The 27,553-nt window shown below is 44.0% G+C and overlaps 1 protein-coding gene across 4 annotated transcripts in view; it reads left to right on the top strand.

The window, feature by feature from the left end:
• ENO1 (enolase 1) overlaps positions 1–27,553 on the top strand; it is a 44,875-nt gene that overhangs the window by 2,698 nt on the left and 14,624 nt on the right. For 2 of the 4 annotated variants that reach the window (XM_085609726.1, XM_085609727.1), the window contains exons 2-8: positions 2,230–2,323; positions 8,494–8,589; positions 9,507–9,565; positions 13,679–13,748; positions 20,151–20,284; positions 21,279–21,501; positions 22,769–22,966. In XM_085609726.1, coding sequence (XP_085465852.1) covers positions 2,239–2,323; positions 8,494–8,589; positions 9,507–9,565; positions 13,679–13,748; positions 20,151–20,284; positions 21,279–21,501; positions 22,769–22,966 — 865 coding nt within the window. In that variant the 5' untranslated portion in view covers positions 2,230–2,238. Of the gene's footprint in view, positions 1–2,229; positions 2,324–8,493; positions 8,590–9,181; positions 9,241–9,506; positions 9,566–13,678; positions 13,749–20,150; positions 20,285–21,278; positions 21,502–22,768; positions 22,967–27,553 lie in introns of all 4 variants that reach the window. The other 2 variants (XM_085609729.1, XM_085609730.1) reach the window with 1 other exon arrangement.

Below are 27,553 nucleotides of genomic sequence, written 5' to 3'. Positions count from 1 at the left end.
TAGAAATGCGTGACACGGTGAACTGTCATACACCAATATATGGCGGCTCACTAAGACGTTTGAAATGGGGCAGTCTTGAAGCACACTTTAGACCCCTTTATGAATGGTTCCTCGGCGTCTGTATAACAGAAATAAAGGATACATTTTGTTCTGCAGTATCCAGACTTAATTGATGTTGGCAGCCTCCCTCTTGGTCATTCGTTCGAGGGTTGCTCTGAGCCTTCCCTTGTGCTAGGAATGGGCTCTGGTTGAGTTGCTGCTGCGGAGCAGCACTGGACAACGTTGAGGCATGTGACGTACTTGGGCCTTGGGTGGAAGAGGTTGGTTGGAGGGTCATGGCAACCAATCATACCAGATTTCACAGTAGCGCTTCGCTCCGATATGTGCTTTGACAGAGGACTTCCGTATTCTGAGAAGGCCCGGCCGCGTTTAGGCCCATGCTTGTTTAGGTTGCTGTAAACCCGAGTTTGTGCGATGTCACTGATGGAGAGGTACTCATGTGAAACGGTTGCAGTGGCCTACCTGCCCTCCTGAGTCAGCCTCTTCCTCCTTCCGGTATGCTGATGCCGATTTCTGCTGTAACTTGCAGAGAAAAAAACCCCTTGAGGGTTAAAAACCATGAAGCGAAAATAGGAGTGGTTTTAGCGTTGCCTGGCAACAGCAGCTCCGTGCAGTGCGTGTTTCATCAGCGCGGAAGGAAGCACTGCTGGGTAGGTCACTCGCCAAGGACATGGCGAGCAGCGATCTCATAGGGCATGCTAGGTAGCGATCATGGCCTTCTGCTACACCCAGAGCCGGCCGCTCCTGCTGCACGCCTCTGCCACTGGGAACCCACGGCAGACATAGCGCCTAGGAGGATGTTACTTTTTTCCAGTATATTGAAAGCTAACGAGCGAGTGACTGCACAGAAGCATTGCATATCTGCCATGAAGTTTAACAATTTAGCGTCTCGAAACCTGCATTTTGTGGACTTATGCTGAGCGTTAAGCCCCCCCCTGTGAATCACAACTCTTCTCGAGCCAATGATGCATTTTGCTGTAGTCCACTGTTGTAACTTACGTTTATCTGCTGCTCAGCCAGAATGAGTGTGGCGTGGAATGTTGGATGGATGGAATGTTGGATGTCTGTGAATGATTGGGGGGGGGGGGGGGACGACTACATATTCCAGGAAAATGTATCATGGTAAATATATTGGCTCTGTCCCTCGCCCCAATTTATTTTTATTAATCAGTGCAATTATTTACAAAACTGAAAGCTTTGTAATATATATTTTGCATTTATTCATTTAACTTCAGCTGGTGCTTGCGAATCGCACAACCACTCAAATGAAAAATAATTCCAGCATGGACCTCATGGGCCAGCGAAGGCATGCATGCGTAACTAAGCAAACGGGTGTATGCAGCAGAACTCTGGATGAGAGTAGAAGTCTGTCAGGAATGCTTGTGGTGTGTTGGGTCTTGTATGGCGTGCAGCATAACTGGGCTACAAACGGGAACCCGCATTCTCACTAGATTAAAACTGCTGTAGCAATTTCACCCTCATGTGGTTGGATTTGACTGGGCTCTGTTGCCTTTCTCTGATTGCCCGTTATCTTCCAGTAACCTAGTAGATGCTGGGTAAACACACCAGCAATTTTGAGCTGTTTTTTGTAAAGAATGATTGGTCAAATTCTTCCAGATACAGGTGGAAGGTTTTGGACACCATTGAATGAGTGACATAAAAACTGTCAATGGCGGTCCGAATATGTTGTGAATTACTAAATTTTAGCGTGGAGCAGAGAAGTAAGCAATAGTTTACCTTATCTGTGCTAATTCTGCCGAAAAGGTATAAGTAATCAAGATGCAAGAAGTGAGCTGGAGCGTTGATATCCACAAGCAAAAATTGGATATGTACCCGACTTGGCGCTCATTACGTTATTGAAAAACAAATTAGAATTTAAGTTTAGTCTTGAATAAGCAGTGTCCAACAAACATCTCAGTTGCAGTCTAAACATTTTTAACTCAAGTTTTGCATTGTGAGCTAGTAACAATGAATATGTAATACATTTACTTTTGCTTGATTTCACATGCTTAAATGTCTAATTTGTGGTGATAGGTGCCATTAACAAAAAATATGGTTCATGCTGGGTAGCCATGGCCAACTGAAGGCCAAGGCTTCAAACTCGCTGTCTGTGTTTAGATGATGAGCAATGTTATGTTGGAAATAAACTTGCACTTTTTCTTTCGACAGTAATTCAACATGTCGATCCTCAAAGTCCATGCCCGTCAAATCTATGACTCCCGTGGTAATCCCACGGTAGAGGTTGACCTGAGCACTGCTAAAGGTGAGTCTCGAGTGTGCTCTTCTTGGTGCTCTGCCATCATATGTGAAAATGTCTGGGGGTAGAGGGGGGACAGTGAGGAAGTTAATGGAGAATTGCTATGGTGTTTTTGGAGGCAAGCTTTTAGTTTGTGCACCAGCCATTCACTGTCAGTTTTCCAGATTAAAATATTCGTTGCATTTCTTGCAACCATTCTATATCCGAAGATGAGATAATCTCCAGCTCTCCTGTGAGGGGTATAGTTATATTTAAAAAATCCTACTTATCAGATCATGCCATCTTCAACTCACTACATGGCACTTCCCAAAATGCCCCTTACACACACCCATCTCTACCCATTTACACTGTTTCACCCTAATACAGCTGGGCTTTAAGGACTTATCGCAAGTAATGTGGGAAAACGTAAAGCGTGGCCCAATTTGAGAAAAAACAGTATTGCAGGAACTTGTCCATTATCCAAAATGTAACCTGTTGGACAAGTGACATCGCACTCATATGGCCTCTGACATCCCAGGGTTTGCACCCTTTCCCAACCCCTGCCCTCCAACAGCCTGTGCTTTTCTGCATCGCATTTAAGACCGTGACTAGGAGTGGGAACTCTAGCCGCTTCCTTCACTAGCCTCGCTACCAGTCTACAAAAGCAGTGCCAGGGGGAACAAAGGACAAGCCAGTGATAGCAGTGGGTACCCATGTCTCCACACTTTTTTTTTTTTAGCAGAGTACAGTACATTGGTCAAAGGAGGAGGTTGAGTGATGATCTGAAGCTGTATACATCAGACCCTCATCAGAGGAACCTAAGAGGAGGTCCTATGGGCTTCCAGTCCAGACTACTCAAGGCTAGCATTGCGACAAACCCTTGAGTACCTAGGCAGGGTGTCTCCATTGTAGACTCTCCTGTTGATACGGAAATGAGTAGCACCCAAGCTTTCCCTTCCTCACTTCATCCCATCACCACCATTCCTCTCTCAGGTGACCGTGCCAGCCTCGGATCGGCATGGCGGGCAATCGGCCGATGGGCCTCTTGCTCGGGCCAGTTGTTGGGCTGTTTTTCTCCATTAAAGACTCCACCCCTGGTGGCGTGAAATGCTGTTATAGCCTTCACAAACATGACCCATGCACGTGAAGTCAGGCCAGCGGGCTAATGTCAGGCAGAATGACAATGGACTGCTCTCTGACTGTCACAGCATGAGGTGTGCCTGCTTCCGTCCAGGTTTGACGGTCTGTAAGGTGCTGCTGATGGGAAGCCATTAGCACCGACTTTTTAGGGACCTGGAGCATTAGATGGTGATGGGGGGGGGGGTTGGTGAGGGCCAGTGAGGGAGCACCTCAGTTTATTTTTGTCCTCCTCCATCTCCTTTGTCAGATAACTGCTATAGTCATCAGGGACAGGTTTAGGCCTTAGTTGAGGTTGAAACTGGGAAACCAGGCTCAAGTCCCAGCGTATGTTCAACATCCTGTGATTATAGGCAAATCACTCAATCTGCCTGAACCATCAAAAAAATGACCCTCTGAAATTCTATCATGTTGCTCGCATAAAGCGCTCCTATGCCTCTGGGCATAGTTCATACTATATAACACTGCATGTAAGGAAAGCACTTTGTTTTTTTTTTTTGTTTTTTTTGCATTAACACACTGGCGGCATTCCCATTCTCAAAACTCTCATTATAGCCACAAGTAAAACAAAAAAACTGATGCAGCTGTCAACAGTCTCTGAACATTGGAGGGCCTCTTTTTCTGGACAAAAATAAAATGAATTTCATAAACCATGTGGAGTGTAAAATGCAGTTTGTCTGTGCAATATTATGTTTACCTGTAAACATTAATCAAAACCTCCGATGCAAACATATGGATAAAAAAACACAAGGGTGTTGCTAGTATTATTGATAATTCTGTGCTTCTAAAGTATATTTTTTCTCATTGGAATGTTAATTTCCTATTTAATTACTGGCCCTATAAGCTTCAAATTCCATTTATTACCACAAATGTTAGTCATCATATAGCTCCATTATCCAAATTAAAAGTTCCTATCTGCGAATTTGGGCCACGTTTTGTTTTTTGGGCTGCCTGGGCCGAATTGTGACGCCAATCCAACACTGCTCTGTGCTGTGGGGCAAACGTAGGGTAGTATAAAGACCTATACACCTTAACATAGCAATTTTAAGCTGCTTGATATGGTGTTGGCATCAACTGGGGGAGAGGATGTAGCCTTACGGCTATAGCAGCTGTACTAGACGCTGGGTTAGTTTCGGCATGGATGCTCAACATCCTGTGATTCTGAGCAAATCACTTAATCTCCCCATGCCTACCAAAAATGAATGTGAACTGCAACTGCTGCTCATGTAAAGCACTCTGATACCTGACCTTTGGGTGAAGTTTGTGCTATATAAAACTTTGGGGCGGGGGGGAGGGGGGCGTGAGAATTGTATGAGTTTGGTAACTTCATTGCCAAGTTTAAATTCTGGTAAGTAATCTCTACTGCGCATGAGATAAACAGTTGCATTTTAAAACAATTACCCAATGTAATGATCGAGTATTATACCCTAGTAGCTCATGTTAAAGCCTTCTGTTTTCTGCTTCGTCTTGGATTACTTGGCACTTTTAGTTATGGAAAATATTTCCTCAGCCACTGCTTTACCTACAAGTACCCCTTAAGAAACGGAGGTAAACGCTAGTTAAGAATGTTATAAATGTGAAGCTTCAACATGTGTTGCGGTACTGTATAATTTTCGCAAGTTTCATATTGCGCCGATGTTGGCTGCTCCAGCCAGTTAAGACAGTCTTCTGATCTGAACAGCTGCCACTCTTTCCACGACTGGGACTTGTCAATATTGGGGTCCTTATTGCATCCCTTAAATGTCAATTTCTAAAGACCTTATATCCAGGGCCGGACTGGAAACCCAAAGCAGCCCAGGCAAACGGTCAGACCAGCCCCCGTACGGTGTGCAGTGAGCCTGACCCCTCTACAAGGATGGGGCAGGGGTAATTGTATTAGCTTTTACAGCATAGTCAATAATGACCTTGAAGTGTGCCAGGATGCAACAATTTTTTTTGCAGCCTTTCAATGATTTGATCTATTGCCTTCCACCAGTGCCCTGCATCTCTCCATAGCCCCCCTCTCATGTATTTAATTTGGGTTTTTTAGCGCGCCTCATACCAGTGTAGGGTGTCAGCACTTTACTACACACAGACAATACTTGTGTAAAGCAGTGCATAGAAAATGTTACGCAAGACAAAGGGGACAACGTGTAGGATTTCAATGTCAACCATACTGGTCGGCATTTGTTTAAGAGTGCTTGATCTGGAGAAGCACAAACTCAGTATTCAGAAGATAATGGTGGTTAAGGTTGGCGTTACTCATTTATTTCTACCCAAATAAGCCCTTTTTTTTTTTTTTTTTTTTGGCAGTAGTATGACACTCATTGGGGACAAACTTCCTAACCTGTACCATGTAGTTTGAATGCATCTATTTGACACTTCATAGCTCACTGTGCTAGATTGGAACTTGTGAACTGCACAGTAACAAAAGGGCCTCAGTGACAAAGCAGTAATCCACTAAGCTAAGCACATAAAATACAGGAAATTCAAAGGTGGGTGGCTGATAGAACCTTATCGCTGACTAGACTGCAACACAATAGCTAATCTGATCAGGTAACAAGCTACAGTGCTCTCAGCGGGAGTGTGTGGGGGGGGGTGAGGGGGGGTTGATATTCACCCAACCTCCCCAGTTCAGTGTAAAGATTTGAATGTATAGTACTACAGCCTTAAGCGCACACAAGAAATTCAAATGGCAGTTATATATACAATCATTTAAGCATCCGATTTTCTTTAGTGATCTGCCTTGATACCAGCAGTGCTGCCAGGTAAATGGCATGTGCCACGCTGCACAAAACAATGTAATGTAACCCCCACACTTCATATATCCCTTGTAACAGTTTTTTTATCATTATCTTGAACATAGCTTCCAGGTGCCTACTCGGCCCCAGCTGTATGCACCACTGGATTTGAATACTGTAGGTAACTTGAGTTGCACATGTGCTGGCTGCTAGAAGGAAAATGAGCAATGTAGTGAATTTCTTATTGGTCAAACCTTTTACATTCCATGTTTAAGTGGGGTCTCGTGACGAATGGCGCAAATGTGGACGAGCTGATATCCTTGTTGGGATACTTGTAAGTATCCTGTGTGAGGGAGGCCCAAGTGATGATGGGGAACCTGGGTAGAGGGGGGGTGTCGCGGATCTATCGCTACCTCGTGAACAATGGCTCCGCGGCCCCAGACCTTCATGTCCGCTGGGAGGGGTGGCTGGGTCCCTTGGAGGACGCGGATTGGAGGGACTGCCTTTAAGGTCCCCAAAACATTGACTACCTCCTCCAAGCTGCGTCTAGTCCAACTCTATTATCTCCACGCGGCATACCTCACCCCCGCACGCCTGTACAACACCCACCTGCAAACCCCCTCCCAATCCTGCACGCGCTGCAATCAGACTTCAGCGGATTTTTATCATATGGTGTGGCAATGTCCCACCCTCGCACCATTCTGGGCAGCGGTAGAACTTGAGCTCACGCGGACTCTTGGGTGGGAGGTACCTCACGACCCGTTGCGCTTGCTCCTGGGGGTGTTTGACGGCCTTGATGGCTTCTGGGCTGATAAGCGCTTCTTGGGAACGGCATTCGCGGTAGCACAGTGTGACATTGCGGCACTTTGGTCCCAGGCTAAATCCCCTACAATACGGAGGTGGAGGGTAGTGGATTGGTGTGGCACCCAGGAGGGGCCCCTCTTCGAAGCCCGGGGATGCCCCGAACTCTTTGGCAAAATTTGGGGGGAATGGTTCAACCTACTGCGGGTCTGAGTTCGTGTTCATCCTGTATACGACTATCTATATGCAGGTTTTATATTCATCCCATGAATGGTCTGTCTCCGTCGTTCCTTATTGATTGCACTGTGCGTAAATAATGTGTCTGATTTGCTACCAATGTACTTTTTGTTCTCTTCAAAATCTAATAAACTTGATTATCAAAAAAGTATCATGTGTGAGACTGAATGGTTAGTAGGAAGCCTTCCGACCCTAGTTTGCTGTGCCAGCCATTTTGTTGTGCCCTTGTTTTGTGGATTATCTTCAGCCCACTGAAAGCTTCTGCTGTGCTACAACTGTTGAAGGGCACACACATGGCTGGCAGCCAAGGCTTCCGATAGATTAGACGTGCCAGTATCCTGTTAGCGATGACTGAGATGTGCACCCCCCTGTTCATTCTTCAGATGCTTGTCGATCACAGCTGATGAGGTCTGGCATTGCCATTGTTTGTGTGCAGCCCAGCGTGCCATGTCCGAGCGACACAAAGGTTGTCTACAGTGGAAATTGGCCCTGAGGCTGGAAACCATTGATGTTGCCTAATGAGGCCCCTGAACATGCTTATATTGTGGTCACTGTCGGGGCGCAGGAAGAGTGCAGCAATGTGGAAGAAATCCCTGGCACACAACTACTGCACACAGGGCATGACTAATTGGTGATCTAATGAGCAATTTGTTTGCAGTAGCACTTTTAGGTGCCACGAAGCATACGTTATGGTATGTTCAAGCATTGGGCTGACCAAAGGCATTGGGTGGGCTTCACTGGGATCCACAGCAGTGTCCCTTTAGGAATCCTTCCTTGATGCCCTGGCCGCCAGCTAAACATGGGGCGGAAGAGGACATCATTTGACTTCAAGTCTTGGAGAAACCTGTGTAAAGAATGTTGTAGAAGGGGACTCCATTCACTCGTGCTCTGGAAAAGGGGATTTTTCAGTACTCTTAACATATTGTGCTGCAGGGGTGTGCCAGTCCTTCGGCGTTATGTCCACCCCACCCGCATGTGTCCCTGAGTGAAATGTCCATCCACCCTCGCTCAAAATACACTTGAACTAATTATACCTCCGTCATCTTGTGAGAACTTGTCAACCCTCTAGGATATGAAGTCCTAAGGCACAATTCCAAGTGGGAGAACAACCCTTTTCATGCTTGCCAAAGTTATCCTGTCCATTATGTCCACGTGTTACCCTGAGCGAGTCATTCCCTGCGTACTCCACGTGTTGTAACTATGACCCAGAATGCAGTCCTTTTTGTCCTTCGTGAATGTTTCCGGTTCAACCCCAGCTGGTGGTTTTCTGTGGTGCTAAAATATAGATTTGTCTTGTTACAGGCATGTTTCGAGCTGCTGTTCCCAGCGGGGCCTCCACCGGAATCTATGAAGCACTGGAACTGCGTGATAATGACAAGACTACCCACATGGGGAAAGGTAATGCGTCCTTATTGTGGCCCTTCACCATGAGCAGCTCTTGTGGTTTAATACAAACATCTACCATAACTATAGATATGCACACATCGGATCGTACTCTCTTTATAAATCTCCTCTGAAGTGGGTGCCGTACAGTTTCATTGGCGCTCTCCCCGATCTGTGGGGTCTTGCATTCTGAATGCCTGTTAGTAACCTTTGCCACACGTTTTCACCATTCGCCATAATACTGGATGGCCAAATTAAACATTCTCATTGTGTTCAGCAGTCACTCAAATGCGCCAATCGCAAACATTGGCTTTGGTGTGCAAACATTCTCGCCCCTGTGTAGAGGTATATAATGGTTTGAGTTCGGTACAGGGCCTGAAGACAAGCACAGAAGGCTAAAAGGCACACATTTAAGTAAATCTGTCTACTTACAATTCTGTAAGCCTGTCTCCAACATTATGTCCCTCATCACACCAGCCCTAAACTTGGGCCATTTTCTTTCTTGGGGATCACTCATTATCTCTTGGCTGCCTTCTATTATTGCCGTTTACTCCTGCTAGCTTTTCCGCCTCTTTTCTGTATTTCTCACACATTTTACTTCTGTCAGGTGTTTCCAGAGCAGTGAAATATGTTAACGAGTTCTTGGGACCGGCTTTGTGCACTCAGGTAACAATGTGTGCATTTACCTGTACAGGTTCTGTTCAGTCATTGCATGGGTTTTACATACTAACCTCCCCAGGCAGGCATTCCTAGACAGAGCACATCCCCAGGTCTCCTAGTTAATCTCATGCACATTGTGTGATGCCACTGTGACCAAGCATCTCCCACAGGGGTGCGTGTTCTTGGTGCAGATTTCGAAATGGGTAGTCATCTAGCAATGCCTGCTGTGCCTGTGAGTGCAGAGTTGTGACTGATCTGCTTGTTCTCTCTAGGTGTCTTACAAGCGGTCGATCACATCAATAAAACCATTGCACCTGCTCTGGTTAATCAGGTAGGAGCTTTTGTCTTGCTAACACGTAAAACCATCTATGTTCCTTTACAGTGTGTTTGTAACTCTTAACGTTTCAGATTGAGTGTTGAAAAACGATTTACACAAGTCTTTAAACGAAAAAAAGCACCTAGTATGCCTTCCTGATACCAACTAGTTTCCCTTTCCTGTCTGTTAGTTTCCTACTCTTAACTCTTGTTCACCATCCCTAGTTTTCCTGCTGCTGCACCTTCCAGGGTGGTCAAGATTCTCAAATGAGGCTGTCACTTTAAGGCTTTTGCAGCCACCCATGCAGGAGTGTCCTTCAGTTTGCTTAGGTTTTGCCAATTACCAGCCTGTTTGTAAGTCCTCCTGGTACGACAGATTCAGCTTTTTCAGGGCATCCATCCTTTGGGCAGTGGACCATCTTATCCTTCCAAGGTTTTAAGGGATAACATTCATATGTCAAGGTTAGTCCTTAAACCATCCTTAATTGATGGTGAGACAGAACTGCTTATAAAATGAAAAAGTACCGTGTTAGAGGCTGAAGGACTCTAGTGTATGAGACCACAAATAAGAACTTTTGTATCCTGCAAAACTGTCATATTAAGTCTATTTTTACAGGTCTATTGAGGTTGGCTCTTTATCCAATGTATGTTTTGTACTTTGAATGGAGGCTTCAGTTATGGATCATTCCGTTCTGAACTATTTGGGATTCATTTGATAACCACTGCAGAACTATTAAAACGTCAAAGAAACCCATTGGTTATGGGGGACCTTCAAGTACAGCCTGCCGAATGTTCCGGTAGCCCTTAAGAAGGGAAAGTATCCTGCTCCTCTCATATTTTCATTCTTGGAAAAGAGGCAATTGTTTGGGATAGGTGGGGAAGAACACATCAGAATTCCTGCCATGCACTTGGAAGAAGTTAATATCCAAGATAATTATACACCCTTGGTAGGAGAAAGGCTGTTGTACTATTGGAACCAACTAATGCTTACTATTGGGCACTCTGCCTCAGTTAGAATTATGCTTTAAACCACCAATCACTCCCTCCTGCATACCTTCCAAAATAGTTTGGGGCAAAATAATCTTCGGAGCACAGCTGAGCTGCCTTTAGAAAGACCTGAAATGTTACTCTTACCTTGGCAAGAAAGATGCAACAGAAGGCAGATATCAGACTACTTTCAACTGGTAACCTTTCCTTATTGTGGTGGGTTACCATATGGATACTCTTAACCCACGTTCCAGTCTGAGGCCAAGCAAATCCAGACTGGGTGGAACCTATAGATTTAAAAGATGACTACTTCCATATCCCATTTGAGTAGAGGTCATAGTCAGTTTTTGAAATTAGCAATTACGAAACAATACTAGAAGTAGATGTATGCTCTTAAGTCTGAGCTTCCCTTCTTTGAGGTTCATAAACATTCTGTCAATAGTGGCGGCTCATTCTCCTCTTCGTGTTCCTTTGCACCTTCACCTGGACAAATGGCTTGTAGGGAGACTATTCGACTGGTTTGTAACTGATGGCGATCTGTGTTTATCCATCACTCTGAGCTCTCGCTTGTTCCATCACTGCACTGTGACTTCAGTTTATAGCACCAGTGATGGGCTTTGGAGTAGGTAGAACATTTCAAACGGGGAAGAGGATAATGTTGTAAAGGGCAGTGTAACATGATTCCCAGTGACTTGCTATGGTGGTTGTGGTTTCAGAGGCTATTTGGTCTAATGGTTTCCCGTGGCTGGTCTTTTAAGGCCAGTTTTGCAGCACCATGCTTAGCCTGAAGTCCTCACTCTTCTCCTGGGCAAAGTTGTTAAAGTCCTTATCTACATTGCTTCTGCAAATCTTTACGTAAGCCAGCAGCGGGAGGCTGTCCTTCTCTGCAGCCTACCAGTATGGACTGTACATTTAAAGGGTTAAGATCACTCGCATTGAGATACCATCGAAGGGGGCTTTGTTTTTCAGATTTTTCCAGAACTATGAAAGCAAAGATTGAAAGTACACCATAAATCTAACTTTTCGCCTCCATCTTGTCTTTCACTTCTCATTCAGTTAGTTACATGTAGCCTACATGTAGCCTTCATCACCGTTGTCATTTACGCTACATATTCCTTCTCCAAACCCTATCCCAGATCTATTTCTGACTGTCCTCCATTTTTAGTGAAGTTGTCACTTTACCATTTCTCAGTCTAGCCTTCCCTCTGCCTTGTTTTAACGCCTACTGAAATGTAGTTGTTGGACTGATAGTGAACTGTTCTTGCTGAGCAGGTCCTATTTTTCCCAGAGGAGATTGATTTGTATTTTGCTTAAATCCACTGCTGTCTTCAACCTCCACTCTGTCCTCCTTCCTTTACTGTGCACTTTGCTTTGTCCTAGTTCTCATTTTTCCGTTTCATGCTCCAGTTGCCTGCCATGCTCTATCCCTGGCAGGGTCATGGTACAGATCTTGTTCTCAGACACTTGCATGCAGGTTCCTTTTGGTCTAGTGCAGCCTAGTTGCAGTTCGTTTCATAGGCCTGTTGACTGCGCAGGGGTGTGTATATTAACTGTTACCAATACATCAAAGCATACCTAGACTGCTTAGGTTCCGCTTAGAGAACTATTCTCCCTCACCTCATGATACTGGAAGTTTGTCGAACCTTTCTAATTTTATTAGGTGCTTCAGTTGAAATTCAGGCGGGAATTTTTTGCTTTTACAACTAAAAGGTACCCTGTCATTCTACAGCTTGTCAAATAGTTTGTCCGGTAGCCATTCTGTAAACAAAACGATGCTTTTTGCTGCTTTTTCTCAGTACTGGCAAAACCAATCACCAGTTTATATGTGCTAAGCAGCTCATGCATGCATGCAGTGCGTGAATAACGTGTGCTTACTTGTTCTTGCATGCTTTAGCACATTAAAGCCCGTCCTGTTCTTTGATTGTGTTCTACTGTTCACAGCTTGAATTAAAGCTGCTTTCCTGATGTCCGCTGGTGATGTGCCATCTTAAGTAATGTCCCTGTCCTTTGGAGAACGATCTGCCAGGTCTTTCACCGCATTTGATTGGTTATTACGGTTAAAGTCCTCTCCAGCAGAGGTGTTTATGCATGAGTCATGCGCTTGAACTGCATGAGACTGTCCTTTAAGCGTCTCGTGTTGTAAATGGGATTTACCTCAATAGCTATGCAATTTATTTTAAATATGACTTTAATTGTATTTGCTGTAAAAGATGTGCATACACATAAATGAAACCATAGATTAAAAGTAACATTTAAAGTGCATTTGTGCCCCATGGCCAAAGCGGAAACGCCTTAAAGTGGAATATACTGTGTAGTGGAGCAGACTATATGTATATTGAAAACTGAAGCAGCTCTACTTACATGTAATTTGCATGTCGTGCAGTAACTACAGATATTTCTAGGATGAATCTTGTCTGGATACTCTTTAGAATGCCAATGCCCGGCAGTGGCAGAAAGTATCAACAGACAAACGTTGGAGCATTGAAATGTATCACACTATCCAATTTAAGGGATTTTGTGGCTCAATTGGTAAACACGGAAACCTGCGTCTCTTGGCACTGTATGAGAACCTGCAGCCTTGAGTTGAAAGTTTGTAGTGTCTGCAGAAGTCTGAAAGAAGGGCCGCACTATTCAAGATACTCCAAGAAGAGACTATGAACAAGGGTGTGAAAGGGGTTGGGTCGGAACTTTTGAAGATCAGTTATTATGCGAAGTAATATGTATTTGATTAAAACAAAATCCAGCTTGTTGGAAGCTGAAATTGCGAGGATTTCACACATTTTTGAAATTTTAATTCCAACCTCTTATGTAATGCAGTGGCAGACCAGGATTGTCAAATGTTCAAGCTCCACGTAAGTCTCACCAGTGTAAGTAGAGGACTGAGCTGGGCTCTGTTCTACTCCAGTACTACTTGCTGATTCTATGGAGGTACTGTGCAGCTCTTGACATCCCTTTGCCTATACAGTGTGCTGGTCCAGGGAATACATCAGATTGTTTTCAGAGAGATGTAACGTGTTTTTGACTTCTACAACGTAGAAACTGTGTACAATTATGCAGCTAAGCTTCCGTGCCAGTAGCTGGTGGGTTGGGGGCAGTAATCTGGTTTTGTAGGTGTTTTAACATCAGTTTTTCTTCTATGCAGAGTTTGAATGTCTTGGAACAGGAAAAGATAGACAAGCTGATGTTGGACATGGATGGCACTGACAATAAGTGTAAGTACGTAAGGCATTTAGTTCTGTAGTACACAATTATTGAAAATTATACACATTTGAGGCAGTAGAAAACTAAAATATCCTAAATTTCACCCGCTGTGACAGTGGAGGTCACCACTGTAGTTATACTTCTGCCCCTCTTACCTTTTAAAAGGCATGTTTTAATCTGCCTTTAATTTCTAGACTGATCTGTGCAAAATTTGGCAGTTACTTGGTGTGGTCAGCTAAAGTCTGGCATGCCAATTATTGTGCAGAGGATAAGTTAAAGGGAGAAGTTTTAGGGAAAAAGTGATCCTATTTAATTTATTTTCCTTAAATTAAAAAAAAATTCGCTCACATCTACTGCAAAAAAAAACTATACGGAGTTACCCCAAACTTGGTGCAGAAGTAGAGCTTTACTCCAAGCGTGCTTTTGTTGGTTTTGTGCAAATCTCAGCTGTTTTTTAGATGCAAATGTAAAAAACTTGATGGGTGGGTTTCAGATGGTTAACTCTTTCATATACCTCTGACGTTTAAAATCCTGACTCCTGTACAACACAATGTAAGATGCTCTGTTCAGATTTGCAGATTTTGACATGTGTGGTAAAAAAATTCCCACACCAGTGGTGGGCACCATGGAAGGTGTTCAACCCAAGGGAGTGCAGGGGGAGAGTTGGAGGCATGGAAATCTTGAGTTCACACCATGAAAATAATGCAGAAAATGGCATGAATTAAAATGTGATTGTCTGCAATGGCATTTTTTTAGTATAAAGTCGTGAATTTTACAAAGGGTTAAAACGAGAAAGATGTGAGGCAGAGGGAAAGAAAAAAATGACAGTAGGGACGGGGAAATCCAAAGGCCAAGTGCAGCTGGGGTGGGCCGTTCTCTACCGGATGGGTGAAGGACCTGCCTTTAGGCCAGGACATGTGACCAGTTGCCCCTATTGCACTGCACAGGAGGTGTTGCCTGCCACAAGGGCTTGGGCACTGGTTCCAGTTACATGGCCAGGTCCTGCAGTCCGTTCCTACTACAGTCAGCATAAGCATGTGCAGCGGGGGTTGAGGAAAAAGTGTATAGCAAAAAAATGCCAAAAAAAACCCCCTTTCATATGGAATAGAGGTAATCTACCAAGAGTTAAAACGCGGTGGAGGGCGCAAGTTGTGGCATGCAACGTGTGCATTACTTGCAAGCTACAGATTTCGGTGGTTTGAGCCAGAACCATAACTCTATATTCACAGAAAAGAAACCGTTAAATATACATTGTTCAAGTACTGAACTGTGGAATACGGGTCTTTGGTTTTCATGGTCTGGTCACATTGTTAGTCGTCGGCCCACAGTCGTTTCTTGGGTTAAGTTTTGTGTTCTGAAACTTTTTGTCTTTAGCTTACAAACATTGGATCAGGGTAAGGCTTTGGGTCTTATGCATCTAGATATACCAGAGCAACATGCATGTATTTTAGTGGAAGTTCTGTGCGGTTGGGCTCACTTGGTTAATGATTCAACAAAAAACAAGGGGACCCTACTCAACCAGAGCCTGGGTATAAATTATTAGACAAACAATGGCTCGTATGACTTAATAACCAAATATGTAATACACAAAGCCCAATGGCAATAACAACAAAGGGTTAACGTGACGTCAAAGGAAAGCTGCCCACACACATTAGATAAAAAAACATTGTTCTTTATATTTACAATGAAAAAGTCTTGGGTAAAAACAATTTCACAATATACATTCCAAACAAAATGACAGTTTCTTTAAACAATTCTGAAAAGTGTCCCAGTGAAAGACAGTGAACAAACCTACACAACACAATTATAACAAAGTGTAACATAAAACGGTTTCTATTATTCATTGTATGGGCGACCAAAAAAGAAATTAATGGAATACAGTTCAACAACACTTATTTGTCATAAGTATTGAATAGTGGTTCGCCTCATAAATCTCGTCAACGACGTTTTGACCCTATTTGCAATAGAGGGTCTCTTCAGGACAATTTGTTATAGGGACACCTAGGAATTAAATAAAAATACCGTGAGTATGTGAAATTATTTAGAGAAGGAGATTTTGTATTATATTGAGTTGGTGTAAACTGGCCTTTCTACCTGAATGGTGGAAATGCTGACTAACACATCAAAAAGAGTGTCACCGTGCTAATAGTGAACCAAAATAACTCAGAGTACCCGGCCGGGTGCTGTGGATGTAAAATATAAACAAATTAGTGATCGCAAAACAACGGGTGCTTGCACAGATGTAGAGGTGCATAATGTTGTCACTTACCCCTGTGAGGGTTAAGAGGAAACAACTCCACAATCTGTTTTTGTCTCTCAATTGCCCAACAAATATTTGTAAGCACAAGCAGGTGAGTATTTAAGGGAGAGGCTAAAGGATGTAGCCGATGGTATATCAACCGCGCTTTCAGTATCGCCGGTATCAGGAATTACTGGAGAACGGATTAAATGGAAAAAGAAAAGAAACCTTAGAATCAGGTTTACCTATTCCCAATCTCGTTCCATGCGCGGATACCTGGAAAAACTTTCCTACCTCTCACGACGTAATTTCGTATAGTGCTGCAGCGGGCAAAAACGGCAAGCAATCCACTTGGTTCGATCACCCAGATTGGGAGACTATGATCAGACTATAAGCATGATTGGCTAAGAGTGAACCAATCACATTGTTTCTTTTACGCGAGGGAGGTTGCTAGGCAACGCATCCCACGTACGGTGCTGTGCAAACCAACGATAACAAGTAAATCTACACAATGAAATTTATGTGCGACCTCACTTTTGTGTTCTACAACATTTAAATTACCATTTTGTCAGGTAGAAAGTCCACTATTGTAGAATAGAAAAATCATAATATAAGTAAGAACATACATAGACCAGTCACGGCACTTCCCACACGATCAAATGGTTACTCGGCGACTCAATTAAAGCCACCACAGCAATGTGCGGATCAATGATGGTCAATAAAGTTATAGGATGTAAAAAGAACGTTGTACAATTTTTTGGCACGCGTATTATAATACGAAGCCCAATATTGTATTAGAGACACATTATCACGCTTGTTACGATCAAGTGGTTGCAGGGCAACTCACCACAGCGCATATCAAAGCCCCCACGCCAATGGACAAGTCAATGATGTTCAATAAAGTTATAGAACGTTATAAAAACATTCTACTATTTTCGTACCAAATATGTTACATTGCAGAGCCTAATGATACAGCCAAGACGAGCCCTCGACTGCGTATAGTGCAATCCTGTTGAGTGGTAAAAATGCCAAATGAACATCTGGTCAATGTGATAGTCACCATGGGAAACTATACACGACCTTCTATTGGTTATGCCATACTCTCATTGTGTAGGTTTACTTGTTATCGTTGGTTTGCACAGCACCGTACGTGGGATGCGTTGCCTAGCAACCTCCCTCGCGTAAAAGAAACAATGTGATTGGTTCACTCTTAGCCAATCATGCTTATAGTCTGATCATAGTCTCCCAATCTGGGTGATCGAACCAAGTGGATTGCTTGCCGTTTTTGCCCGCTGCAGCACTATACGAAATTACGTCGTCGTGAGAGGTAGGAAAGTTTTTCCAGGTATCCGCGCATGGAACGAGATTGGGAATAGGTAAACCTGATTCTAAGGTTTATTTTCTTTTTCTATTTAATCCGTTCTCCAGTAATTCCTGATACCGGCGATACTGAAAGCGCGGTTGATATACCATCGGCTACATCCTTTAGCCTCTCCCTTATTATACTCACCTGCTTGTGCTTACAAATATTCGTTGGGCAATTGAGAGACAAAAACCGATTGTGGAGTTGTTTCCTCTTAACCCTCACAGGGGTAAGTGACAACATTATGCACCTCTACATCTGTGCAAGCACCCGTTGTTTTGCGATCACTAATTTGTTTATATTTTACACCCACAGCACCCGGCCGGGTACTCTGAGTTATTTTGGTTCACTATTAGCACGGTGACACTCTTTTTGATGTTAGTCAGCATTTCCAGCATTCAGGTAGAAAGGCCAGTTTACACTAACTCAATATAATACAAAATCTCCTTCTCTAAATAATATCACATACTCACGGTATTTTTATTTCATTCCTAGGTGTCCCTATAATTGTCCTGAAGAGACCCTCTATTGCAAATAAGGTCGAAATGTCGTTGACGAGATTTATGAGGCGAACCACTATTCAATACTTATGACAAATAAGTGTTGTTGAACTGTATTCCATTAATTTCTTTTTTGGTCGCCCATACAATGAATAATTGAAACAGTTTTATGTTACACTTTGTTGTTATAATTGTGTTGTGTAGGTTTGTTCACTGTCTTTCACTGGGACACTTTTCAGAATTGTTTAAAGAAACTGTCATTTTGTTTGGAATGTATATTGTGAAATTGTTTTTACCTAAGACTTTTTCATTGTAAATATAAAGAACAATGTTTTTTTATCTAATGTGTGTGGGCAGCTTTCCTTTCTGACGTCACGTTAACCCTTTGTTATTGCCATTGGGCTTTGTGTATTACATATTTGGTTAAGTCATACGAGCCATTGTTTCTGTCTAATAATCACTTGGTTAATGGGCAGAAGCACTTCAATAACTTGAAGCATTCATTTCAGTATTCGACTGTTAATATTGAATGTCTGTCGGAAAGGACATCTCCTACTACGTGGCTTCCGTTCTTTGAGACAGGAGGTGCCTTGCACTTCAGGATTCACTTAATCTATCCGAGGGTCTGGAATTCGCTTTACATTGTGCATGTAGGATATTCTTAGTCATGCTTTGAAAACCATATTTGCCTGAAGAGCACTTTTAAGGAGTTGATAAGGTTCAAGAAGGCGTTGGTTCGAGGAAAAAGAAAAACTGTCTGGTTGGGGAAAAATGCTTGCTATTGGAGCAGGTGGGTGTTTTTTTTTTCTTTTCTTTCTGTAGGGGTTGATCTGTGAAGGTACCAAAAGTGATATTGACAAGTCTTAAAACATGGAAGCCTGCAATCGCAGTATTAAAAAAAAAAAAAAAAAAGTCTCTACATTTTTTTATTACACTTAAGTTGTGATGTTTGTCGTGCCCTGTAATAAAATGCAAAAACAATTCAATTGATGGATAGAATGCAGAACAATGTCATACATTCACCCCAGTAGAGAGATCTGGGCCTAAATCATTTTTTTATTTTTTATTTTTTTGCTCCCCCGTGCCATTCCGGTTTGAACCCAGCTGTATTCAAATCAGTCTTGACCATATGCCCAATGGGAACAGTCCAGGTCCTCCCTGGACTTAATAAGCATCCTAGGACCAGTTTCAGGGTTTCATCCCTCATCAACCAGGATAGCTTGACTCCAGTGGCATGATTTGTTCTGCACTCAGTCCATCAATTGTGTCTTTTGCTTTCTCGCCCTAAGTGCTCCGGGTATGCCCAGACGTGGGTCCTGGGCTCACTGTGCCACTGGATTCACGATATCCTGGCTGATGAGGTGTGAAACCCCGAAACCGGTCTTAGGATGCTTGTTTCCGGTCCAGGGAGGACCTAGCTTTGCAGTTCTGGTGCAACTGTTCCCATGAGGCTTAGGGTTAAGACTGATTTACATATAGCCAGGTCTAAACTGGTGTGGCATGGTGAACTAAAGAATGATAGATTTAACCCAGATCTCTTGACTGGGGGTGAATATTTTGATTTGTTCTGCATTCCGTCCATCGATTGTGTCTTTTGTGTAATAAGAAAATGACATGGCTTATTACAGCTGAGTTGAGACTCCTTAAATCCTCCTGCCAGCAGCCAAAGTGAAACGCAGATCGGAGCATCATTGTAGCTACAGTTTAAACAAAAACAAGAACAGACTTTATTTTTATGATCAGTTATTCTAAAATGAACAGTCGGCACAACGGATTTATTTAAAAAAAATAGATGTATTTAAGTAAATGCAGGAAATACTCTTTGCATGTTACCGCTGACCTTGAAGTTTCACGACCTCATAAAGGAACTCTGCCTTAGGCCTCATTCCTCTAAATGATGATGGAACAACCCAGTAGCAAGATACCTCAATTTCGGCCCTGAAGTACATACGAGTGAACCACTTTTTAAACCATATTAAAACCGGAAAAAAAGTATAGGTTTTAATCTAGGCTATAACGACTGGTAAACTGACACTAAAACTGATGCTGCGCCTTCCCATGTCCCACAGAGTCGGATCTTTTGTTTTTGAATGTAAACCGCAGATTCAGAGTTGCCTGTGATGTCCCAGAATGACCTGGAGACCGGTCTATGCTCAGATTTCTGGGGGGGACATTGCAGCACTTCTGACTGGGTCTTTGGGACCTCCATGCCAAACTTAAACCGTTTGAGAGCAACTGTAAGTGTGACTTAAAACTAGTTGGAGGATCTAGTTTCCAGTTTGACAAGTCCTTTGTTTCTGTTCTCTTGCAGCAAAGTTTGGTGCCAATGCAATTTTGGGGGTGTCATTGGCAGTATGCAAAGCCGGAGCAGCTGAAAAGGGAGTGCCACTGTACCGTCACATTGCAGATCTTGCTGGAAACAAAGAAGTCATCCTGCCAGTTCCCGTAAGAATGTCTTGCACAATGTGTTTTTTTTTGGTGGGGGGGAGAGGAGGAGACCTACTATATGGGGATTGATAGCTGTGAAATTTTAGCTAAAGTCCTTTGATTAATGATGTGATTGCTTAGACAGCATTCCAAAGCTCGTGGGTTGGACAGATTTAGTGAATTTTACTTATGTGGAACAAAATGTTTATACCATTATCTTTGGCGACCTGGGGCTTTTAGCCAGGACTTCACCGATGGTGGCAGAGAGCTTGACTTGAAGCATCAGTGCAGGAGAGCCAGGGCTGAAGGACCAACAGCAAGGGCATACTGTTGATGCAACCTCCAGTGATAGCAAGGAGTAAACCCCCTGAATCCTAGTGACCAATGTAGGAGATTTAGCGAGGGTGGATCCAGTGCACCAGGTGCATACCCAGAATAAAATTCAGACGGTGACCTCCTCTACAAAAAGACTCTACTTCCTGCTGGATATGGGTGAGAAAAGTAGAAATCTTCGTAAATGAGTGGAAAGGTTTTAGAGATGGAAAACAGACAACTCTAAATATGTCCCCTCTGTGTAGACCATCGAGCAATAATGGTTACATGGGCTTCTGTCTTGCAAAGGTTGCAGCCTGCCCTATGACGTTACCAGGTGGACTGGGGTGAATTGTGGTGCTGGGCTTGTCCATCTCCTTCAGAATGCTTCTGCCTAGCCCTCCCCCCCCCTCCCCCCCCCCCCCCCTTTCCGAGCCAAGATGTGTGCTTTTCAAACTCTAGAGGGGCTGAACGGTGTTCTTGCCCAAGTGCTTCTGGAAGTTGTGGGGTAATGAATGGTGGTGTAGCAGGCAGTAAGCAAACACAGCACCACACCAAGCCGTTATGTACGTTTGTAACTTTTATTACAAAATCTGGCCCCTAGTGAGCATGTACTTCTGGTGTGGTTGAAGTAGGCGGCTGGGAAGTTAACTTAAAAGCCCTAGATCGGTGTATTCTGAATGTTATTTTATCCTTCAAGGCATTCAACGTGATCAATGGCGGATCTCATGCAGGGAATAAGTTGGCCATGCAGGAGTTCATGATCCTGCCCGTGGGGGCGAGCAGCTTTAAGGAGGCCATGCGCATCGGAGCGGAGGTCTACCACAATCTGAAGAATGTGATCAAGGCCAAGTACGGACAGGATGCCACCAATGTTGGAGATGAGGGTGGCTTTGCCCCCAACATCTTGGAAAATAAAGAAGGTAGGGTCCTGCCATGCTGGTTGGTGGTGGACTAAGCTTGTAGTAGTAGGGTAAATGTAAATAAAGACTAGTACTATTATAGAAGCCTCGGACTGCAGTATAGGAAGAGATGAAAGGGATATTGCTCAGCGAATAATGGCCTAGCGTTAAGGGGTGGGAGGTTACTTAATTTTGTGTATTGGAAATGCAAGTGATTAAACTTTTCCCTACAGTGGCCATTAATCATTCCCCGTTGCCATTGAAGGCAGATTCAGACCGATCAGAGGGTTTTTAATCCTTATATTTAGAATTAAACAAAGATGAGGTCAGTAGCGGACTGAAACAGTACACCCATCCAGGTTCGAATGTAATTTGCCTAGGGGAATTTTGTGGCATGTATATTGCGTTGCAGTCCTTGAGGCCCCCAAGAGTATCTTTTTGTTAAAATGTAGAACAGCACAGTGCGCTGACGGTACATGTTAAAAGTTTTGCAAGGGGGTTTCTCCATTCGTGCAGTGCCAGACTGGTTTTATCCCCCTCTCTCAGCCACCTCCCCCCCTCCCCGGCATGCAGATGTCTGGGATAAAGGCTAGTCATATACGCACCAGGAAAGTGACACGTGCCCTAAGTTTTGTTGGCAACAAACCATAGAGGAAGTGCCAGGTCTTTGGCGCATGGAGTGATCTCACAGTCCAAGCTGACTCTAGTGCAGCTTCTGCACTAGTGCCTGTACAATTTCTAGTTTCTCCATCCTAATTCAACAGGAGCTAAGCCTATTAATGTAAAGGAGTGCTGTGCTGTCATCTGTGTAGGCGCTGGGAGCAGACTGATCTATTTATATCTCCTAGTGACCGAAGCAATTCCACAGCCGGTTTACACAGATAGGAGGAGGCTCTTGGAGTATCTGGAGTGTCAGAAATAACTCCTTCACAAAGAAAGCAATGCATATTTGTCTGGACTCCTGTTACAGCTACATTGGTCAAGGCATGGGCACATGGGTAGATATTCAGCAGGGTGGTGCCTGTAAAAGATCAGTAGCACTGGGAGGGAGGGCTCAATCTGGCATGTACCCATGCTTGGCCACTAGTTTAAAACCTAATGCAAAGTAAGGTGGGGCTACAAACTAAGAAAGCTGCAAAAATTAAAAGGGTTCAAGAGGAGGATATAGTGAACAAGAACCATCCTGTATTGCAGGGTCTAGGGGTGGTGATTTCTAAAATGCCTAAAGCTTATGTAATTCCGCAAGCATTGTCTTGTAGTTTCGTGTTCTCACTGATTGTTCTTTCAGCTCTAGAGCTGTTGAAGACTGCCATTAGCAAGGCTGGCTACACGGAGAAGATTGTGATTGGCATGGATGTTGCTGCTTCAGAATTTTACCGCGATGGCAAATATGACCTGGATTTCAAGTCGCCAGATAATCCCAGCCGCTACATCACTTCCGACAAGCTTGCTGACCTGTACAGGGGCTTTGCCCAGAACTACCCAGGTAATGTATTCGGACAGCTGGATCAGGAGAGAATGTTGACATTTGAGGGGCTTGCACCATTTGGAGGCGAATTGGGAGACAAATGTTTTGCTGCCAGGTGCAGTGGTTCATAGCTTATAAAATCTGTAAGCAATTCATTATTTAGGTCAGTACCTCTTTAAATAAAGGTGGAACCCCCAAAGACTAATGCAAATGGCCGTACATAAGGCCATTGATTTCTTTGCTCTTTAAACCTGTTTAGTTTGCTTCCTTTAAACTTGTAGTGGGTATGGGGTTCCCTGGCACAGCAGTACTGGCCTATCCTGTTTGGCTTTTTTCCTGCAAGTATGGTAGCATTTTTCGTCTGGTTGTCTCCAAACGAAGGCCCAGCTGCATCTCAGCACTAATACTTAACTCGTAAGTTACTCCACGAGTACCCAAAGAGTTCGTTCAAGGTGCAGGAATTGATTTCACTGGCAAACTGGTGCCAATCTGGTTAAAAGTTAGGGTACATTTTCTACCCTCCTGGTGGCCTTTCTTCTCCTTATGCATGGTATAAACTATTCTTGTATGAGCAAAACGGCCATAGAATTAGGGATGGATCACTTAACGCTGGCACACTGCTGGGCCACCTTTCCAGTTGGTGTCCTTGCGTGGTCTGGGTTACCATGTTTGTACGTGCAGGTACATTTAGGCTGCCAGCAGGATAAGATAAAACGTAAAGTCTCTTCAATTCAAAACGCGGTTTTGATTTTTGTTAAACTCCATTATTGGCAAGTCAGAAGGAAAAGCTTGCGAATGGTCACTATGGGCATTACAGGTTTACATAGACTGCAGAATGCCCTTAAACTACCCAAGACAAGCCCTGCTGTTTTGTAGTTTGGAGGCCAGCACTTTTGTACTAAACTTAATCTTCCACTCCTCTTTCAGGATCCTTGAACAATTCAGTGTAGTTATCTGAATTGTTTTTTGTAGTTTTTTTTTTTCCCCTAAAGATTATGATGCATGTAGAGAAACAAGATGCGCTGGCTGAGAATGCCATTGCATCCTTAAGCTGAAACTAACTCAGCGGGGGCTTGCCCTGGAGGGAGCCACCATGGCACAGCCCTTTAAGCGGTGATAAGGTAAGTATATTTTCAAGGCATGTGTGCTGTAGATGCAAATGTGCATAAGTCTGTCATCTAGTGTTGGGCTCGGATGATTAGAATTTTTTCTTGAAGTTGGGCACAAGGTTGTGCGACGAATCCTCCTGTTGGTGATACTGCGTGTGGGCATAGACTGTTTTTTTCTGCCGATTGGTTCGGAAGTAATCTTTTGTAGTCCAGTTTGAGATCCTTTCCGGCTCCCTTCAGCTTGCTAGTGGATCCTTCAAATTGAATGTATTGTATCTATCGTGTAGTCACTCTTGTATTCCGAGCAAAAAGCAGACTTGTCTGTTTGGTTCTTCGACTCGCTTCCATGGCCTACAAGGCCACACCCGGTCAGGCCTCTTCTACTTCGACAGTTTTTGGAGAATGAGCTGCTGATAGACTGACTCCGTTCCATTTCTGGCCGAAGTGCCACTCAAAATACCCTCACAGCAACCAACATTCAGTTTGCAATCTGCCTCTCACCGGATGGAGGATACCTGTGAGGCCTGCAGATCTTTTAGGTCCAAAAAGACGCTTCAAGATAGACGTGCCAGTCGCCAAGAAATGCTTCACAGGCAAACAGATGACTCATTGGACCTCTTCGGTCTGGAGGACGAGACTTCGGCAGCCTGAGAGAAATCTTTGTCCTTCTAGGATTCAGACTCTTGTTCAGACATGGAACAAGATTCAGCCAGACTAGTCAGCTCAAGCATTGTACTGGGAGTACAACTAGCCCCTATCCAAAGACCAATCTGTTCCATCGAATAACTGATCACAGTATGCCACTGCAGAAAAGCCATGGCATATTCAGATGCCCTGCCCTCTGGCTCAGCGCCAAAATCTTGGCCTACAGCAGGGGCCTCCACTTCCTCAGTCCGATTTGGCAACTCACTGAACTTCAATTTTGGTTCCGAAAGACAAAAGTCACGGAGCTTTGGATCAGACCACATCTAATCCGAAACATTCTTTGATTCCAAAATGAAGACAAGCATTTGCAATGCAATAGGTCTCGCATTTGTTAGAGGTTAAGCTATTGGCATTGTAAATCACTGCCTTTTATTTATCTGTTTTGATAATTAACACATAAATAAAAGGCATTGTCATTTACAATGACAATAGCTCAAACTCTTGTAAATGCCAGACCTATTGCCCCAGGTTTTTCATTCCACTTAACGCCCTGGTGTCCACCCAATGCAAATTCTGTTGTGCAAATGTCACAGTACCATGAACCAGTGTACGCCTAATATGCTTCATTGAGCTAGAAAGTTCTTTTAACGTTCTTAAAGGTTTTTTTTTTTTTTTTGCTTTGCAAGGGAGAAATTCCTCTAATTCAGTCTTGAAATGATGCGTATAAAAGAACAGGGTGAGGTGACGGGCGATTCTGCACATGTGGAGGCAGGTGTGTGCTTCTGCCTGTGACGCACCTTGTTAATTACTATATTCCATTGCTTTCCATCTTTACAAACACTCTAAAAATACATAAAAAGAACACTGGGCGAAAACTATTTACATGAATTAAATTCCGAACACAATTGAAGAAATGTCAAAGAATTATACCTTTCTAATGCAAAAAGCTGACTTCTGTACATGTGCTGCTTCAAGTGATGGACATATCTGCCTCGAATCCCTCCAGCACCCAGCCTCTCCACATGAGTCACATTGGTACTTATCGTCCTTTATTAGCGACACTGAATTATTGACTAAGATCACGGGCTCTCTGAGGCATGTCAGTGATTCCTTTGTGAACCCTGGGCTGGAAGGTGTTTTCTGCCCGCTCCTACCAAGAGGCTGCATGAGGGTGCCGGCGTCACCCAGCACCCTTCCCTCCCCCCACCTCCTATTCATGGGCCGAATTAGAATCTGGTAAATGAGGGCAACTCCTGCGCTCTTTCCGTGGGCCTCCGCGGTGTTTAACAAACTGTATTTACAGTCTGGGTTTGTCCAAATATCTCTCTCCTCCAATCAGTGTTTCACTGGCGGCGAGATGAGTGCCTCCGTGGTGCCAGCTGAGACTCCACTAACAACCATTGACAAAGCCAATAGTCCTGACTTGTAGGTATGATACTTGTTGTATCATATATCTGGATGCAATGACAGAAACCGCAAAATACAATTTGGGCGCTACACTATGCCAAGCACAGATACTTAGTGGATGTGTTTGTATGCCATGCCCTTGATTACATTGGCCACACTCCTTTGAGAGACCCTGCAGTTTTTTCATACCACTTAAAGCCCTGATACAAATACTATAATACAACACTGCGCTCTGCTTCCCCACTGGCTCTTGTTTCCACCCTGTTGGAAAGGAGGCAAGGGCGAAAAGAATGGACAGAAGGAGGAAATTGTTCGGCAAAGGAGGGAGTTTAGAGAAAACAGGTCAGAAAAGGGTAAATGAGGGAGAAAAGTGACAGAGTTGGGAATCGAGGGGGACCGAAATGCTGAGTGACTGGGGACCATAGGATCTGGGGCTAGGTGAGAACGTGTAGTCAGGCACTGAGCCACCCGGAGGATGGCAGAGGGAGACCTGTACAGTGACCGTCAATCGGAGGAGAAGATGTGTGTGTGTGCGGGACTGTGTGGGATAAAAGTGGAAACAGTTCTCTGCTGGAGGGATTAAACTTTGGGAATGTGCACCTCCCAGCCGCTTCCTCCTGCCGCCTTGCCCCGGTACATCTGCCGTCTCAGCCTGGCGGAGCCTCCTGTATGGATGTGACCCTTCCTTAGTGGGGGTTGTTGTGTTGGTGAGGCTCCTGATCCGTCTGAGAGAAGCGCTTCGGGCCTGCATAGCAAGGCAGGCAGATGGCGGGGGGGGGCACAGAAGTGGCTCTTTGTGTCCTTGGCACCACTACAGGAACGGAGCACACATCAGGAGTGAATATACACCAATTTAGTGAACACACTTTCGTCTTTTCTCCAGAGTTGAACTTTTATGAGAAAGTAGTTCGTTTTAAATCCATAAGTAAACAATTTTAAATAAAGTTATACACATCTGCTAATAACAAATTATAGGTGGTGAGTAAAAAATGTATACCTGAGTAATTTATTAAAGGCAAGTAAAGTAGAAACAAAGTCAGAAAATTAACTGCACTTTAACCAGCCTACCGTTCAAAATGGAAGCTATTGTCTGTTATATTTATTTCTTTATATACAGCCATCCAATGCGTTCCGTTGCTCTTGGAGGCCCGTTTGAGACTGTATTATGAAGGATACATTGGGGAGTCGGTACCTCACACAAGCAGTGACTTTGTGATGGGGAGGAAATCACGGGGGAGAGGGAGGGAAAGTGAAAGCGCGCCATGCACGCATTGTCCTGAAAAACCCACGAGCCATACAAGTGCACATCGCCTGTCCGTGCACATCTCCTGTCCCCCTTCGGACGCAAAACCCACAACAATAGGTCTCGCCAAGGCAAGCAGCGCATGCGCTGCGTCGCTAGGCGAGACCTAAAAAAAAAGGGCATTGCAACTAGCCCTTTACA

The sequence above is a fragment of the Triturus cristatus genome, chromosome 1_2 (assembly GCF_964204655.1).
Source record: "Triturus cristatus chromosome 1_2, aTriCri1.1, whole genome shotgun sequence".
NCBI classification, from domain to species: Eukaryota; Metazoa; Chordata; class Amphibia; order Caudata; family Salamandridae; genus Triturus; species Triturus cristatus.
The sequence above is the reverse complement of the archived record's forward strand: the minus strand, read 5'-3'. Positions and strand labels throughout refer to the sequence as shown.